Source organism: Beta vulgaris, chromosome 2, assembly GCF_026745355.1.
Source record: "Beta vulgaris subsp. vulgaris cultivar EL10 chromosome 2, EL10.2, whole genome shotgun sequence".
NCBI lineage: Eukaryota > Viridiplantae > Streptophyta > Magnoliopsida > Caryophyllales > Amaranthaceae > Beta > Beta vulgaris.
This window is the reverse complement of record NC_079203.1, coordinates 44,401,539-44,418,187: the sequence shown is the minus strand read 5'-3', so window position 1 is coordinate 44,418,187 and position 16,649 is coordinate 44,401,539. Positions and strand designations below refer to the sequence as shown.

Below are 16,649 nucleotides of genomic sequence, written 5' to 3'. Positions count from 1 at the left end.
AGGGGATAAGATGTACAAGGATCTTAAGCAGACTTTTGGTGGCCGCATATGAAGACGGATGTTGCTAAGTATGTCTCGAGATGCTTGACTTGTCAGAAGGTCAAGAGTGAGCACAAGAGGCCTCAGGGGATGATTCAGCCTTTAGAGGTTCCTACATGGAAATGGGACTCGATCTCAATGGATTTCGTTTGTGGACTTCCGAGGACACCAAAGGGGAATAATATGATTTGGGTTATTGTGGATCGTCTTACCAAGTCTGCTCATTTCGTTCCCATGAAGGATACTTGGAAGCATGAACGATTGGCTACTGCTTACAGAGAGCACGTGATTAGACTTCATGGTGTTCCGAGTGATATTGTTTCGGACAGAGATCGCAGATTCTTGTCTAACTTTTGGCAGAAGCTTCAAGAAGCTTTGGGGACTAAGTTGAAGATGAGTACAGCTTTTCATCCTGCTACAGATGGTCAGACGGAGCGTCTATTCAAACATTGGAGATATGTTGAGGCTTGTGCCTTGAGTTTCAGGGCTCTTGGGAGGATAAGCTTGATTTGATTGAGTTCTCATATAATAAGCTATCATTCTACCATTCAGATGGCACCATTTGAAGCTTTGTATGGTAGGCGTTGTCGTACTCCTTTGTGTTGGAGTGATATTGGTGAGTCGGTTGTGATTGGTCCAGAGATGATTCAGGAACTGTTGAGCAGGTCAAGCTCATCCAGCAGAAAATGAAGGCGGCGCAAGATAGACAGAAGAGCTATGGTGATAAGCATCGTCGCCATGAGGATTTCAGGTGGGAGAGAAGGTGTTGCTTAGGGTCTCTCCTATGAAAGGAGTTATGAGATTTGGGAAGAAGGGCAAGTTGAGCCCTAAGTTCATTGGCCCCGTATGAGATTCTGTAGAGAATAGGAGAGGTGGCTTATAGATTGGCATTGCCGCCAGGCGTTGATCGTGCGCATAACGTGTTCCATGTTTCTCAGTTGCGGCGATACATTAGTGACCCTTCGCATGTGCTACAGCCAGAGTCTCTGCAGTTAGATGATAACATGACTTATGAGGAGTTTCCAGTTCAGATCCTAGATCACAAAATTCGTAAGACTCGCAAAGGTGAGACAAAGATCGTGAAGGTTTTGTGGTCAAACCACAACTCGGAGGAGTCTACTTGGGAAGCTGAGGATGCGATGCGTCTTAAGTATCCCCATCTCTTCACCCAGGTAAATTTTTGGTTACGAGGACGTAACTCCCTTTTTAAGGGGGTAGAATTCATACTAATTCGTGCATATTATTATTGATGGTTTCTATATTAGTAAGTCTGAGTTTGGTCATTTGAGTTTATCTATTAATATGTGAAATGCTAGTTGAGGTTTTATACGTCAAGTGATAGTAGTTGACTGAAGTATATAGTTGACTAAAGTATAGAGTCAATGTGTTATCTTAATGTAAAGGAGTATAGGCTTGTTCTTTGGGTAATATTTTGAGTTTCGAGGCGAATATCTTAAGTTTCGGGGCGAAACTTATTTTAAGGGGGGTAGATTGTAACACCCCGTATTTTTACTCCACGTTATTCTTTTTCTCATCCTCTTTCTTCTACCTTTTGTTCAACAAAAGACTTACACTAAAATTGCAAAAAGATTATCAACCATCACAGACATCAATCGCCACTCATCCGGGTTTAATAGTTCTTGTTTTTCTTGGTGGTTTCTCAAAGGAGAAACTTTTGGGTTATTTGGACTTGCGGTTTCGGGTCGAGAAACGGGTCAAGAGGTTGAGATTGTTGGGTCCTTTATAGTGTAAATTCACTTTTATTACTTTTCCTAATCAAGTAAGTTCTAATCTTAATTTCAATTTCGTATTTGGTTGATTATATGAATTTGGGGTTTTTGTAAATTAGGGTTCATAACAAAATCGAATTGGGGATAATTCCTACTATGCGAAATTGGTATAATTGGTTTGTGTTTCATGTTTAATTCAACTTAGTTAATGTATTTTCGAGTTGGATTTGTGAAATTATTGTTTCTAAAGTTTACTCTAAAATTATTGTTATATGTGGATTGTTTGTTCTGTTTTGCACGCAGCTACTGTTTTGGCTATTTTTCTCAATGATTATGTCGTTTTTAGACCTTGCTTCCTTCATGAAAGTTGTAGAGCTTGAAGAGTTAATGAATTTAGGCTCAAAAATTGCGTGATTTGGAGTTGTATACTAGGAGTTATGCCTTGTGCAAGTTCTTGCTGTTTAGCTGTTTTGGTGTTATGGTGGTGGCGGTAATATTTATAGGGTAGTGAATAGTGATCTTCTAAATTAGTTTTACAAAGTTCTAATACTGACATTATTCTTTGGTCTTAAATACCAATTAGTTATACATTAGTATACTACACATATACTATTAACATATATATATAGTACGTATTTAGATTTTTGCTTTACCCACAAATGTTGCCACTTTCCTATACGATATGACTAAAATGCTGTATTATTTTAGAGTTAGGATATCTAATAAGTCCTAATTATGCAATGATAAAATAGTTTGTGAGAAACCTCTAGGTATACCACGAGTAACTTATACTACATATGTTATTATATTGTAGATTCCGGATTTATAGAAGAATCCTTCTGACTTGAGGTTGAGTTGTTTGACTTTATTGCTGATAAGGTAAGATTTCTTACTATGCTTGTACATATGAGTTGAGAAACTGTTTTATAATGTTTGGAAATTTATTTTTACAATGAGATTGTTTTATGAAGTTTATACGTTGAGATTTATAATGGTTTCCGATATTTATATTGAAAGAGTTTATGAGATTATTCATGAGATTTATATTAAAAGGAGGAAGTTCCTCAATGTTACCAAGTTGAGATTTTGAAAGGAGGAAGTTCCTCACCCTTACGAGGGTTTATAGAGTTTTATTGTGGGGTTGCCGGTAAGCGGTATTCTCCGAGTTTGGAAGTATGTTGAGTTAACAGTGTCTCAACAATATATTTTAGTAGTTGGGTGTATGTTGATCAATACACTTGCCATTAGTCTTCCTTCTTGGTACGTTATCAAGTTAGGGGTATGCATACTAGGGACTTTGGTGTTTACCTTGTCTAGTGAGCCTAGCTAGCTCATTGGATTTTTATATACTTCTACTCACAGATTACGAAAGGTTATATTTGAAAGTTTTACAGAATAGTTCAGAAAGAAAGAAATGTATTTGAGGTTATTAGAAAGTTAATTTTATATATATAATATGTACTCCTTTTAAATGAATTTGTAAGATATTCCTATATATCTTACCTGCACATTGAATAGTTTTGTTTTATTTCAGTATTAAATCTTGCTCAGCCTTTGGCTGATATTACAGTGTTTTATGTGCATGGACTTGAAGATAGTTAGCTCCAGTGGGTTGAAGAGTGCGTTGGATCCCTTTTGATTTAATAGGACTTTAAAAGACTTCCGCTGTTATTTATTTGACTATAAGATTTATGTTCTGGTTTGTAATAATTATTTTACATTCTATTTAGCTGGTCTGTAATAATTAGTTAAAACTTTTGGTTATTGTTTAGTTAAAACCATTAGCCTTGCGATTATTATTAATAATTATCGCGGCGTAGCACCTTTGGATTTCCGAGTTTATTTTTATTAAGTTGATTTTAGAAGTATTGGAAATTCAGGGTTGTTACAATATGGACTAAAGTCATGTGCTAACTACTCAAGCTAGGAAGGATGTAGTGATGTAATTTTATGTTTGTACTTGTTGTAAAAAAAAAAAAAAGCTCTTTGTTCTTCAAAAAAGATTTGGGATTCATAAGTCATATGGCTGATTAGATAATCCTTCAGTCCTCTTTTTACAAGCTATATTCCATCTTGACAAAAGAATTTAGGAGATGTGTCTAGAGTGTTGGAGAATACAAGTTTTTTTTTTTTTTTTTTTTTTTTGTGTGTATGAAGAAAAAATAAGCAAGATAGGTAGAAATAGAGCGAGCATGCATTTCGTTACAGTTTTCTTGTAGCTTGATTCGTGTGCAATATACTCTTGTTGCAAGCGTGTGCACTAGTGTTCACAAAAAACAAAACTCAAAAATCGGTCTAAATAGGTGGTAACCTTATCGATTAAAAAGGTTTTAATAGTACTTTATCTATATAAGGTAAAATGCCCAATCATTATTCTCCACTTTTGTCCCCCATATGGTAACTCACCAAACAAATAAATCCACTTAAAACCTACACCTACCCCATTTTTCTCTCTCATCTATTTTTTATTTACTTTTGTATTTCTTGCTCCCCACTTTTCATAATTCCTCTCATCTCTCTCCAACTTTTTCACTTTTTCCTTGCTTACAGTAAAAAGCAAACTAAATGTGTAGATTAAGGCTATGTTCAGTTCACCTTATTTTTGCTTATTTCAGATCTAATCAGATTAGAGAAAATAAGTTCATATCAGATCAGATCAGAAAAAATAAGTTCAGATCAGATCAGTTTAGATCATGCTTATATTTGAAAACTCATTATTATTATTAAATATCTTTCATTACATATTAGTAAAAATTATAATAATTGAATATTAATAAAGTACTCATTGAGACGAATCAGACAAGACCCCACATGACTATATTTTTTCTTATATATTGAGAAAAATCTAAAAGATTCTCTCTAATTATGAATAGTGTCAAGATTCTAAGTGAGAAAGATAAAAAAATACAAAGGGAGTATTATTATTTACTAGTACATTTGTTCAAAAGAATTATTATTATTATTATTGTTGTTGTTGTACTTATTAATTATTAATATTGGTAATTATTATTAATCTTATTGTTACCATTATAAATGTCATTGTTATCATTATATTAAGTTATTTTGTTGTTAACGACTTCATTTAAGGAATTCAAATCTTATCTTTTTTTTTTCTCTCTCCCCTTTCTCCTCTCTACTTTCAAAAACCCTAGCCTCCATTGTTGATTTTTAAAGGGGCTTCCATCGGTTTTTACCGTTGGAAAGCCCCCACCTTTGCTTTTTTATTTGATTTTAGGTTTCCAATAACGATTTCTCCCTCGAAAGACAGGGTTTTCGATCTCCTTCGTAAGAAAAGGTTTTTCGATCTCCTTCGAAAGACAAGGTTTTTCGACCTCCTTCGAAAGACAGGGTTTTTCTCCTCTTTTAAGGGGGAATTTCTACAGGTTACAATCTGGGATACTAGATCTAATGGATTGCCGTGAAATTATTTTGTTGGTGAAGAATTATGCGGGATCACAAAGGTTATCAATTTTTCGAATACGGTCAGATGAATCCGACGGAAATCATCCTCACGACTACAAGGGATCGTTAGATTGTCTCTCCAACAAGACTGTATTTTCCAGCGATATAAGCGGGAGATGTTCCACATTGCAAGATTTGTTTGACGATCGTAGTTTTTATGAAGGAAATTTTGTTTGATTCAACTTATGTATTTGTTTGATTCGATTGCTTATGTAGATGTCGTATGACTTTTTATTAATGAATTAATTTTACTATTCAAAAAAAAAAGTTATTTGTTGTCATTAAATAATAGAAAATTAAAAGCCACGTGTTAAGAACATAAGATTGACGCAAAATTAAAAAATATATAAAATATGATATCTCAAATTCATGACAATGAAACTACTAAGTTCGAATTACATTTCAAAATAAGCTAAGTGTGAGATACAAATTATAAATTTAGATTCGGTATACCTCTTCCTACCGAATTCCAAATCTCTCTAGCTATTTGAAGTTGCACGATATTTATTTCTTTTTTGCTCAAGTCATAGTTGTTTCTATATCTTATTTTATTTTATATGGAAAAAAAGAGTTGAGTTTGCCGATTTCTCAAGTGTGAAACATTTTTTTAAAGGGAAAGTGTGAAACATAGTGCTCTTATAAATTAATGATTTGAGTTATATAATTATTTTTAGTAATAATAATTATTATTATGATTATAATAATTATTGTTGTTCTTATAATAATGATAATAATAATAATTATTATTAATAATAAAAGTTGTGTAAAAGTTGTAATAGAAATAAAATGATAATAATAGTAATACTATAAAGAAGATCTTATAATGTATTGCATAATAATGATTTACAAAGTAATAATATATTTTATAAAAGAGAAAGATAAGATCTTGTAAATCTTTTAGGCTATGTTTAGTTCACCTGAAATCTTCTGATCTGAACTTATCTGATCTGATCTGAACTTATTTTTTCTGATCTGAACTTATTTTTTCTGATCTGATTTACAAGATCTTATCTTTTATAAAATACTCCCTTCGTTTCCTAAAGATCTTCCCACTTACTGTTCCTACAGATACCAAGAAAAATCAAGTTGTGTGGGGCATGGTGTGAGTAAAGTAGGAGAGAGAAAGGGGTTAAGATAAATAAACAAATAAAAAGGGGTTAAAGTAGGAGAAAGAAAGGGAGTAAAATTGAATTAATAATGTAATGGTGGACCATATGATAGTGACATGAGAGGGTAAATAGGAAAATTTGTTTTGCCAAATAAGGAATAAAGCAAAAGAGGGAAGATCTTTAGGAAACAGAGGGAGTATATTATTACTATTATATTATACTTTGTAATTCATTATTATGCAATACATTATAAGATCTTATTTATAGTATTACTATTATTATCAGTTTATTTCTATCACAACTTTTACACAACTTTTATTAATAGTAATAATAATTATTATTATCATTATTATAATAACAACAACAATAATTATAATCATAATAATAATTATTACTAAAATTAATTCTATAACCCAAGTCATTAATTTATAAGAGCACTTCTAAAATGTTTCACACTTTCCGTTAAAAAAAAATATTTCACACTTGAGAAGTCAACAAACTCAACTCATTTTTTTTATATAAAATAAAATAAAATATACAAACAACTATGAAACTTTACCTAAGTACTACTACTAATTTTTCTTTTACGTTGCACACCACGCAACCTCCCCTAGCCGGCTAGCCCCCTCATTTGCTCTGTGAACATTGATATTTTCAGTTTTTTTTTATAATTCTTTCAGCAAAAATAGGGTAGGGTAGGGAGAGGTATACCAGATCTAAATTTGAAATTCAGTAAGAAGAGGTATACCATATCTAAATTTATAATTTGTATCTCGCACTTAGCTTATTTTGAAATGTAATCCGAACTTAATAGCTTCGTTGTCATGAATTTGAGCTATCATATTATATATATTTCTTATTTTTACGCCAATCTTATGTTCTTAACATGTGGCTTTTAATTTTCTATTATTTAAATTAATAACAACATAATAACTTAAAATAATGATTACTGTATGTTTGGGCTTATTTTAAGCTATAGCCCAATTGTGAGAAGGAAAAGGCCCGGTAGGTGATTTAGCCACCTGGCCTCAAGAAACCCACCCAAAGGGTTCCTTCTAGCTGTAAGTGCCTTCTAGCTGGTTCACAGCTGGGAGTCTTGGAGCACTGTAAATACTAGTTCTCTCATCAATGAACAGGTATTGAATTCTTATCTACAAAACCAGAGCATCTCTCTCTAAACTTTATCTCTCTAGCTTGATCATCAACTGACTTGAGCGTCGGAGAGGCGATCCCGAAACCACTTCCGGGGCAGTCTAACCTCGTCTTTTGCAAGATTCCAGTGTACGGATAATTGACTCAGGACGGTGAGTTTTGACCCGGTACCTAATCAACATACTTTAAACATACTCAATTTCTAAACAGTTACAATAATGACATTTATAATGATAACAACGAAATTAATAATAATTATCAATATTAATAATTAATAAGTACAACAACAACATAATAATTCTTTTGAACAAATGTACTATAGTAAATAATAGTATTAATAATAATAATGAGTTTTTAAATATAAGCATGATCTGATCTGAACTTATTTTTTCTGATCTGAAATAAGCAAAGATAAGGAGAACTGAACATAGCCTAAATAGGAATTAAAGTAGTACTCCCTCCGTTTCCTAAAGATCTTCCCACTTTCTGTTTAAGGGTGTTTCCAAAAGATCTTCCCACTTTTGCTTTATTCCTTATTTGGCAAAACAAATTTCCCTATTTACCCTCTCATGTCACTATCATATGGTCCACCATTACATTATTAATTCAATTTTACTCCCTTTCTCTCTCCTACTTTAACCCTTTTTATTTGTTTATTTATCTTAACCCCTTTCTCTCTCCTACTTTACTCACACCATGCCCCACACAACTTGATTTTCCTTGGTATCTGTAGGAACAGTAAGTGGGAAGATCTTTAGGAAATGGAGGGAGTACTAAGTAACAATAATTAGAGGAATTATGTAGTTCTTTGAAAACTTTAATGCTAATATAAACACTATAATTAGAGAATGGAGTGAATTCTTACTGTTAGTTTTGTTTTCCAATGAATTTATTATCCACTTTATAATACATCTTATATTAGATTAATCACATATAATGTTAAATTATATGTACAAAAAATAGAAAATATACATGTACATTACATGCATACTAAAATATAATACTTCTTTTGTAACGAAATCAGTGCAACAATTGTGGAGGCCTGGAGGGCACAAACTCCTATAGAATTTTTCCTAATGGAGTATTAGGGGTATGATTAGAGTATTGGGAGTATGATTAGGCTTATAGGAGAGAGAAAGTGAGGAAAAATTAACTACCATACCAACCACCAATGCGATCACAGGACCACCTTCACCACTGCCACATTAACTACCACAACAACCACCACAACTACAACAACCGCCATTTTTTTTCGCAACCCACAAATTTCCTCCACCTTATTTCTACCCTAATCGACCACCAAATTAAACACAACACTACTTTTCGAGCATAATCGAGCATAGTCGAACCCTATATTGCGAACCACTATCAATGTTAATCGAAGAGAGAAAATAGGAGAGTGAAAGAGATGGGTCGTGTTGCCGGCGTTATCCTCCGTGAAACCAGATCGAGCACAATCAAACCCTAATTTTCGAACCACAATCGGTGTTAGGAGAGAGAAATGAATGGGTCTCCGTGAAACCAGATTGAGCACCACAATCAAACCAGAAGTTCGAAGTTTCGAACCATCAAGAATGGAGAGTTCGACGGTCAATTTGGTGGTATGGTTGCGGTGGTGGAAATAGGTGCTTGTGGCGATCGATTTGGTGCTTGTGGCGGTCGATTTGGTGGTCGTGGTTGTGGAAATAGGGTTGGCGGTGAGATCAACAGTTGGTGGTGAGGTAGGCGGTGGGTGGTTTGTGGCAGGTGGTGGTTGGTGAGGTCGGCGGTGAAGAAAGGTTGATGCTATTAAATTATGGTAAATAATTAATGTTAATGATTTTAAGTTTAGTTGTTAATGAATATTAGGTTTAGTTTAATGATGTTTCAATCTCCATAAATGAGGCATTTTGGCAAATTCATACTAAAAAACTTCCCTAAAAAAGTAAGAATGAAATTGTTACGGTTTTTGTGTTACATCTCAAAATGGTAATTTTTGCGTTTTCTTATTGTTACGGAGGAAGTAGTATAACTTGAATTACAAGTATGATTAACTTGGAAACCGTATCAAAAAATTACTTAACTGCTGATGTGTTAACCAGCCAAAATGATTACAGTTCGTAAAAAGAATGAACCGGAACTTTCAATTACCGAACCGATATATCGTTTCGGAACAATTAACCATCTACAAACACCCTACTTGTAGCCATCCACTGATGTACACGTTGTACATATAGGTGCAGCACAAGTATACAACCCACATGGCCACATATCCCCGATACGCCCATACCTCTACAGCCCACAGGGAAAGTTGCGGAAAGCAGAAACTTCAAGTTATTATGCATGTTCACGTGAAGAAACAGATGTCAAAGCTTTGTTAAGTTTACTTGCTTGGGAATTTTATTTGATGTACCACGTGAGTCTTCTCCTTCCTCCCGCAAACCTGATTCTCTCTCCTCAATCAACAAAAACCCCATTCTACTCTTTCGGCTAACCGCCTTACGCCACCCCCCGCCGTCGTGTGAAGCTGCCGGCCAGCTGTAGCACTGTATTTTGAAGCCGTCAATTGTTGCTGTCTTCAATAATCAAATAACTAGGTAAGACATAGCGGCCCATTTGATAGTCGTTTATAAATGGTGGTAATGAAGAACGAGTTTTAATAATGTTACGAGGGAAGCACCTTAAAATCATCTCAATGGGAGGAAGCAATTTCAAAACTTTTTATATATAACCAACCTACCAAATGGGCAGTTAAAATACGTACTAAATTATCTAATTTGTTTATTTACTAAATTATCTAATTTGTTTATTTATTTATGTAGGGGCGGTTCGTTATCGTTTTTTCTTTTTAGTTTTCAGTTTTTTGAAAACTAAAAACCAAAAACAGAAAATCAGAAAAAGTAGTTTTCACTTTTTAGTTGTCAGTTCTCAAAATCATCACGTTTTCCAATAAATTTGACTAATCTTTTATTCATTATAGGACATATATTATCTGACTTTGAAAATCAAAAAACCAAAAAACAGAAAACCACAATAATACCGAACATGCCCTACTAAGATTTTTTTTTTGAGTGGTTCAATTGCATTCAAGTTAAACTAGAGGTTCCTTGTTTATATATTTCAATTATTGTAAATATAAATGGAATTGTTTATGATTTTAATGTTGTGTTAATTGATGTATGTTGATGTCATGAGTCGGTTTTATTTTATTTTTTTGAAAGAATTCGGTTTCAATGAATGGAAAAAACTTGCCGAGAACAATTCTGGTGAGTGGTGAGAACAATCCTCGGTTCCCATATTGATGCAATATGTAACACTTGCATTTTCACTGTCAATAAATAATACACTAGTTTAACCTTTAATTTTTTTAGTTATGTATTAGTAAAATTATGAATATTTGATATGGTAAAAGACACTACACGTGTAGTGAGGATCAAAGTTGGCTTAGTGGTTGTAAGATCGTCCTTTTACTTTTTGACAGGGGTTCGATTCTCACCTCTGGCACGCTGGTGTGCTGCAGCGGTGCAACGCTGTCGAAGCTGGGAATTTGCAAGTTCGAAGTTGGCAGTTGACAGTTGTGGTCTGAATTAAATTTAATCACAAAGTATCTACTAATATCATCTTCCAACTTAATCATCATCTGCTTTTAATTTTAATTATGTATTTGGTGTAATTTGTATTTGAGTGACTTTTAAATGTTTTATATACTTCATCTGTTCCAAAATACTTGTTATGGTTTGACTTTTACACTATTCATATGTTCTGCTTTGACTCCATTTCGTTTTTCGTACTAAGAAAAAATATAGTCATGTAGGATTTTGTTAGATTTGTCTAGACGTATACTTTTAAAATATCAACTTTTTATAATTTTTATTTAAAAAATGATGTTACTCTCTAAAAATATGCCTCCGCAAGCGTGTTGGACTCGAAAGAAGTGTGTCAAGTATTTTGAAATAGAAAAAATATATCAATTTGGGGAATTTAACTTTGATTTTCAATATGTGAGTTTAATTTGAGTGGAAGACTTGCATCTAATTTAAATTAGGGCTTGGAATTTTCAGTCCTTAACACTTTGTAATTTTTGAACGACAGAGTAGTAATGATTTAATATTGGGCAATTGAAAAAAATGATTTAATATTGTGAATTTGTGATAATTGAAGTATGTTGATTTCAATTTTAACATGTGCTATTTAATTTTATTTTGTGAGTTACAGGGACTAAAGAGTATAACTATGTGCTGAATTCGTGATTGATTTGAATATAATATGAGTATATAACTTAGATAGTATTCTATGTGTATTTTTTTAGTTTGTATGTTTTGATTGTGCGCCTTTGACAATGTACTTCTTTGATTTTAAATATCTTTAATCATATATTAGTAAAAATTATAATGATTGAGTATTAATAAAGTACTAATGAAGATAAATCAAACAAGACCCGCATGACTATTTTTTTTTTCTTATATATACTCCGTTTCTTTTTAATCTACACACTTTAATTTTTGGTCCTTTTCTTTTTAATCTACACACCGTTGCTTTTTATATTCTTGGTAACATGTCCCATCTACTCTCCTCCCTTTTTCCACCCATGTCATCCCTTTTTTAATACTTTAAACCACTTTTCAGTTGTCTCCCTATATTTTTGGACTTCCTCATTGGTTCTCCTCTAAAGTGAAGTGTATAAATTTAAAAGGAAAGTAGGGAGTGGAGTATTGAGAAGAATTTAGAAGATTCTATGTAAATGTAAATAGTGTTAATTTAGAATTTAGAAGATGCTAGTCTCCGTTTGAATGTTAGTTTTTCTCATGTCCGGCGAAGTGGTAATGTAGTAGCCCACAATCTTGCAAAGTTAAGTCTTTCTAGAGGTGATTGTAGGGTATGGCTGGAAGAAGTGCCGCCGGAAGTTGTAAGCTCGGTCATTTCTGACATTTCTGGATGAGTGAATAAAACTAGCATTTTCCCGTCAAAAAAAAAAATACTGTTAAAGATTCTAAGTAAGCAACTAAAAAATACAAAGGGAGTAATGTGTAATGAATATAGTTGGCTTGTAATTAGTACGAGTAAAATTTGTTATTGTGTTATTTTTTTTTAAATGAAGTAAATCGATTGTTATTTTAGGTTATATATGTGACATTATAACTCTTTCGCACTTATTTGTGGTATAAAGTTAAAATTTATGTTGCACCTTTGTTTTGAAGTATTTTATTCCTCCACTAGTATATAGAAGTAGTATTCAAGAGAAATAGAGAGCACTTAAGGCAAACTAGAAACATGGATGGGAATGTGATATCAAAGGAGGCAGAAAGTTCGATAGCAGCATCTTCGATGTTCCCAGGGTTTAGATTCAGCCCGACAGACGAAGAGCTAATTTTGTATTACCTCAAGAAGAAGCTGGAAGGCTATGACAAGTGCGTTGAAATCATCCCTGAAGTTGACATCTGCAAATACGAACCTTGGGATCTGCCTTGTATGTTTTTCTTCCTTAGCTAATTTTTTTTATTTGTATCATATTGCTACCATTTTAGTGCTCAAATTTGAATTTAGTTCAATGTCTATTTTAAATATATTACTGAGCTGTTATTGAAAACTAGAATAGGTGTTTCTATTTTGAGCATATAACTATCAACTAAGCTGCTTTTCAGAATCTAATTGGCATATCTACTACTACTATACATAAACGGGAAGAAGCAAACTTTTGAGTCATAGCAACATATTTAAGGTTGTAAATAAACAATCATATGCACATAAATATGCATCTTATTTATTTTTTAGTTTGGGGTTAGCTGGTTGTTCTTGATGTAGGCGAGGGGAAAGATATGACTTAGCTAAACAAGTTAAGATATGCATCAAGTAAGGAATATCTTGGAAATATGTATTATCCATATGGAAGTGGAAGAGGGCACAAGTAAAGAAAAAAAGTTTTTGCAAATATATAGATACTATAGTTTTTCAAGTGGGTGAACTTTACCTTAATGTGGCATTAAGAATTAACGACTCTAGGAATTTTACTGTGGTTTTGTAAGAAAAAACTTATTTATTTCCCATGGTAATGAAACTTTATCCTCAAATATGTGTTTTACTTCATAAATTTGCATTAATATCCAATAGCACCTCCAAACGTAGTAATGGATGGTATGAAGAAAATAGATGTTTTGGTGGTGGACATTGGACAAGCTCACCCACTCTAAAGCACACCTAGAGTCATTGTCATTATCGTCATTTATTCAACACTTGCCAAATGGTTTGTGATTCTTGTCTAAATAGTAAATACTAGTGCCTAAAGCAATTGTAATGATTATTAGTTGGCATGTTAGTATAATATGGACCGTTTGATGTGGAAGTTAACATATATATACTTTTATTCAGATAATCATGGAGTATAAGTAGTAGTTTAGTACTAGTTGAAGGTCGTTGGATTGAGGTTTGAGAATAAACACACTTTGGCTCCAAGTTCTATTGAGTCTTCTCACTAAAGAAGTGTTTGGTTGGGCTGTTTTGGGATGAAATGGAATGGACTTGATATCATTCCACTGTTTGGTTGGCTCTTTTCATAATACTTGTAATCTCATAAACTCCATGCAACCTCCCCGAAATTTCTAACAATAGTTGTCTAACAAGAGAAAGAAAGAGTACTGAGATTGAAGTTGCAGTCGCTAACTTACTCCTCCAGCCTGGAAGAATTATTAAGGCAGGACTACTAGGACTCCAGTTCTTTTTTTGGTTTTGGTTGTTTGATTGAGGTTTGAGAATAACCGCAACTTGGCGTCAAGTTCTGCTGACGCCTCTTACTAAGTAGATTATGTTGACTAAAAAACATAGAAATATTTTGCCACAATCATTGCTTTTCATTTCTACTTAAAAAAACGATGCCTTTTTCTTCTTTACATATATAAGCCTTCTATAGGGTTCTTTTTGTTATGGAGTATGGGTGGAAACCTTTCGAGAAAACAATTTTCGTTAAATACAATAAATTTCAAGGAACAATGCAATTGTAAATTAGTTTTCCTTTTTTTAGTTCTTCTCAAGAGAAGTTGGAAAGAAAAGAAATAAGATATGGGTAGAGATGATAGGTGGGAGAAAAGAAAGAAGGTAAGAAAAATGGAGAAACATGTGGCTTTCCTTCCTTTTGATAGCAATGTTTTTTGGATGCTCGACAGAACTATATTATTTTCCATCAACTACAAACTGAAAATAAAATAAAAATTTATCTGAAGTCCCAACCAAACACTCTTTGAAGTTTTAGATTGCAAGACCTGCCATTTAATTTCTAAAGAGAGCTCGTTTAAAAACATTTCGACTAACTAGTTTAATACTATGTCATTCTTTGCAACACATTTGCTCTTTTGAGCATGTATGTTGTGGTTAATTGCTAATGGAAGCCAACCAAAAAACACTAAAAAGCTATGCAATGTCATATGTTGTTTGCTACTTGGAATGTGTTTCTTCCATGTAATTAATCACCAGTTTATTATTTTACCAGCCAAGGCTATTATCAAGTCAGATCAGGAGTGGTTTTTCTTCTCCCCTCGCGGCAAAAAGTATCCCAATGGTTCACAAAGTAAAAGAGCAACTGAAATTGGTTACTGGAAAGCTACTGGGAAAGAACGTGCTGTTAAATCTGGTTTGAATGCTATTGGTACGAAGCGGACTTTGGTATTTCACATTGGTCGTGCACCAAAAGGGGAGAGGACTGAGTGGATAATGCATGAATATTGCGTATCAGGAAAGGGTCAGGTAAACTCTATCTTTGATTAACTTTTTGCTACATGATGATTTTTGTTATATTAATATCAATCTTATTAAAGTTATTCTGCCTCTCCCCTTAATTATGAAAGTCTAGTTGATTTGCTTATGACTAGGCAATTAGTCTTGGCTTCAATTATCATAAAAAAAGTTTGAGCATGTGCATTTATGTATGTAGGATGCACTAGTGGTGTGCCGCCTTCGGAGGAAAAATGACTATCATGCCATGAATTGCACAAATGGAGATTTTCAATTATCAGATTCATTAGCTAGTAGCGGGACATACTTAGGGTGTGGTATAGATCCGCTCACTAGTACATCGCGCGAGGACAAAATGGCTGAATGTTCTTTCAAGAAATCCAGCAGTAGTCATGATTCTCATTCGGTGGAGCAAACAGATTCTCCATCTCAGTCGGATTGGAAAACCAAAGATGAAATAGACGAGGCAAGATTTGTGAGCCCTGTGAATGTATGCACTTCATCCTTGTGCTATTTCAGGTTAATATGCATGCGTTTAGGCTGTATTTATTTTGACTTCCAAAAAGTTCACTATGTAAAGATCACATGACTTTCCATTAATATATTTGTGTTTTGTTAGTTCATTCAATGAATATTGAAGATCTTGTTGCTTTTGAATGAATGATGGCAGCATGCCGCCAACGAAGATGACTTATTTGCTGAGATATTGAACGATAGTATCATTAAGTTGGATGAATGTCTACCCTCTACACCAGCTTCAACATTTGGTGCTCAACCTAGCGAAACCAATACCACAACTGTGCCCATTGTGCCACGTACATCTGATCCTCCACATCATCCTGTTACTCCACGCGCAAGTCCTTCTCAAGGAACTGCAAATAGAAGAATAAGGCTTCGAAAACTAAGGAGATTCAGCCCGCGTAAGGAGGAGTTAGAGGCAGGTGCTCGAGAATATATGGTTCACTCCAAGTCCAAGCAACTCTTGGGAAAAGGTCGTAATGGATGGATCATGCTATTCAAAAGTTGTTTCCGTTTGTATGTAGTAGTGATTACTATAGTTTCAGTGACTTTGTTGCTGACTTATGCCACCGCTCCAAATTACTGTTACTAACACATCATAGGGTAGGTAAATTGTCACTGTAGTTCAATATTAGCACTTTGCAGTTGGAAGCTTAATTTTGATGAGCGTTTCCATATTAAAGAAACTCAATGTGTGCCTGTTTGGTGTCCTTGAGCAAGTGCCTAAGAGCACATTGAGCTCCAAAGATTCGACATATATATAATGCAAGAAGCTTAGGATCGAATAACCTCTTCTATTTTATCCGATCCCACTGTTCCAAGTGTTAGCCTTCCATTCTTATCACTAACTAGTTAAGGTTCGGGCTATGTTCTGGATAAGGAAAATTTTTGTACTTTAAATGGTAACACTAAGGGGGCGTTTGGTATAGATAGAGAA

At 33.7% G+C, this 16,649-nt stretch overlaps 2 protein-coding genes across 4 annotated transcripts; both read left to right on the top strand.

Annotated features, from left to right (window-relative positions):
* Nucleotides 1-591: 591 nt before the first annotated feature.
* On the top strand, nucleotides 592-11,057 carry LOC130590528 (uncharacterized). Its single transcript, XM_057393010.1, has 4 exons — nucleotides 592-611; nucleotides 680-790; nucleotides 923-1,211; nucleotides 10,953-11,057. The coding sequence occupies exons 1-4, from the start codon at nucleotides 592-594 to the stop codon at nucleotides 11,055-11,057; spliced, it is 525 nt and encodes a 174-aa protein (XP_057248993.1).
* On the top strand, nucleotides 9,770-16,514 carry LOC104885897 (NAC domain-containing protein 40). 3 transcript variants are annotated; one of them, XM_048639792.2, is made up of 6 exons: nucleotides 9,770-10,068; nucleotides 10,953-11,075; nucleotides 12,689-12,938; nucleotides 14,952-15,205; nucleotides 15,393-15,659; nucleotides 15,864-16,514. In XM_048639792.2, exons 3-6 carry the CDS (start codon nucleotides 12,743-12,745, stop codon nucleotides 16,302-16,304), a joined length of 1,158 nt encoding a protein of 385 aa, XP_048495749.1. In that variant the 5' UTR covers nucleotides 9,770-10,068; nucleotides 10,953-11,075; nucleotides 12,689-12,742; the 3' UTR covers nucleotides 16,305-16,514. The 3 variants fall into 3 exon arrangements, with proteins under 3 accessions (XP_048495749.1, XP_048495748.1, XP_010668790.2); XM_048639791.2 differs by having other exon boundaries at nucleotides 9,773-10,068; nucleotides 12,670-12,938; nucleotides 15,393-15,683; XM_010670488.4 differs by having other exon boundaries at nucleotides 9,774-10,068; nucleotides 15,393-15,683.
* Nucleotides 16,515-16,649: the final 135 nt, after the last annotated feature.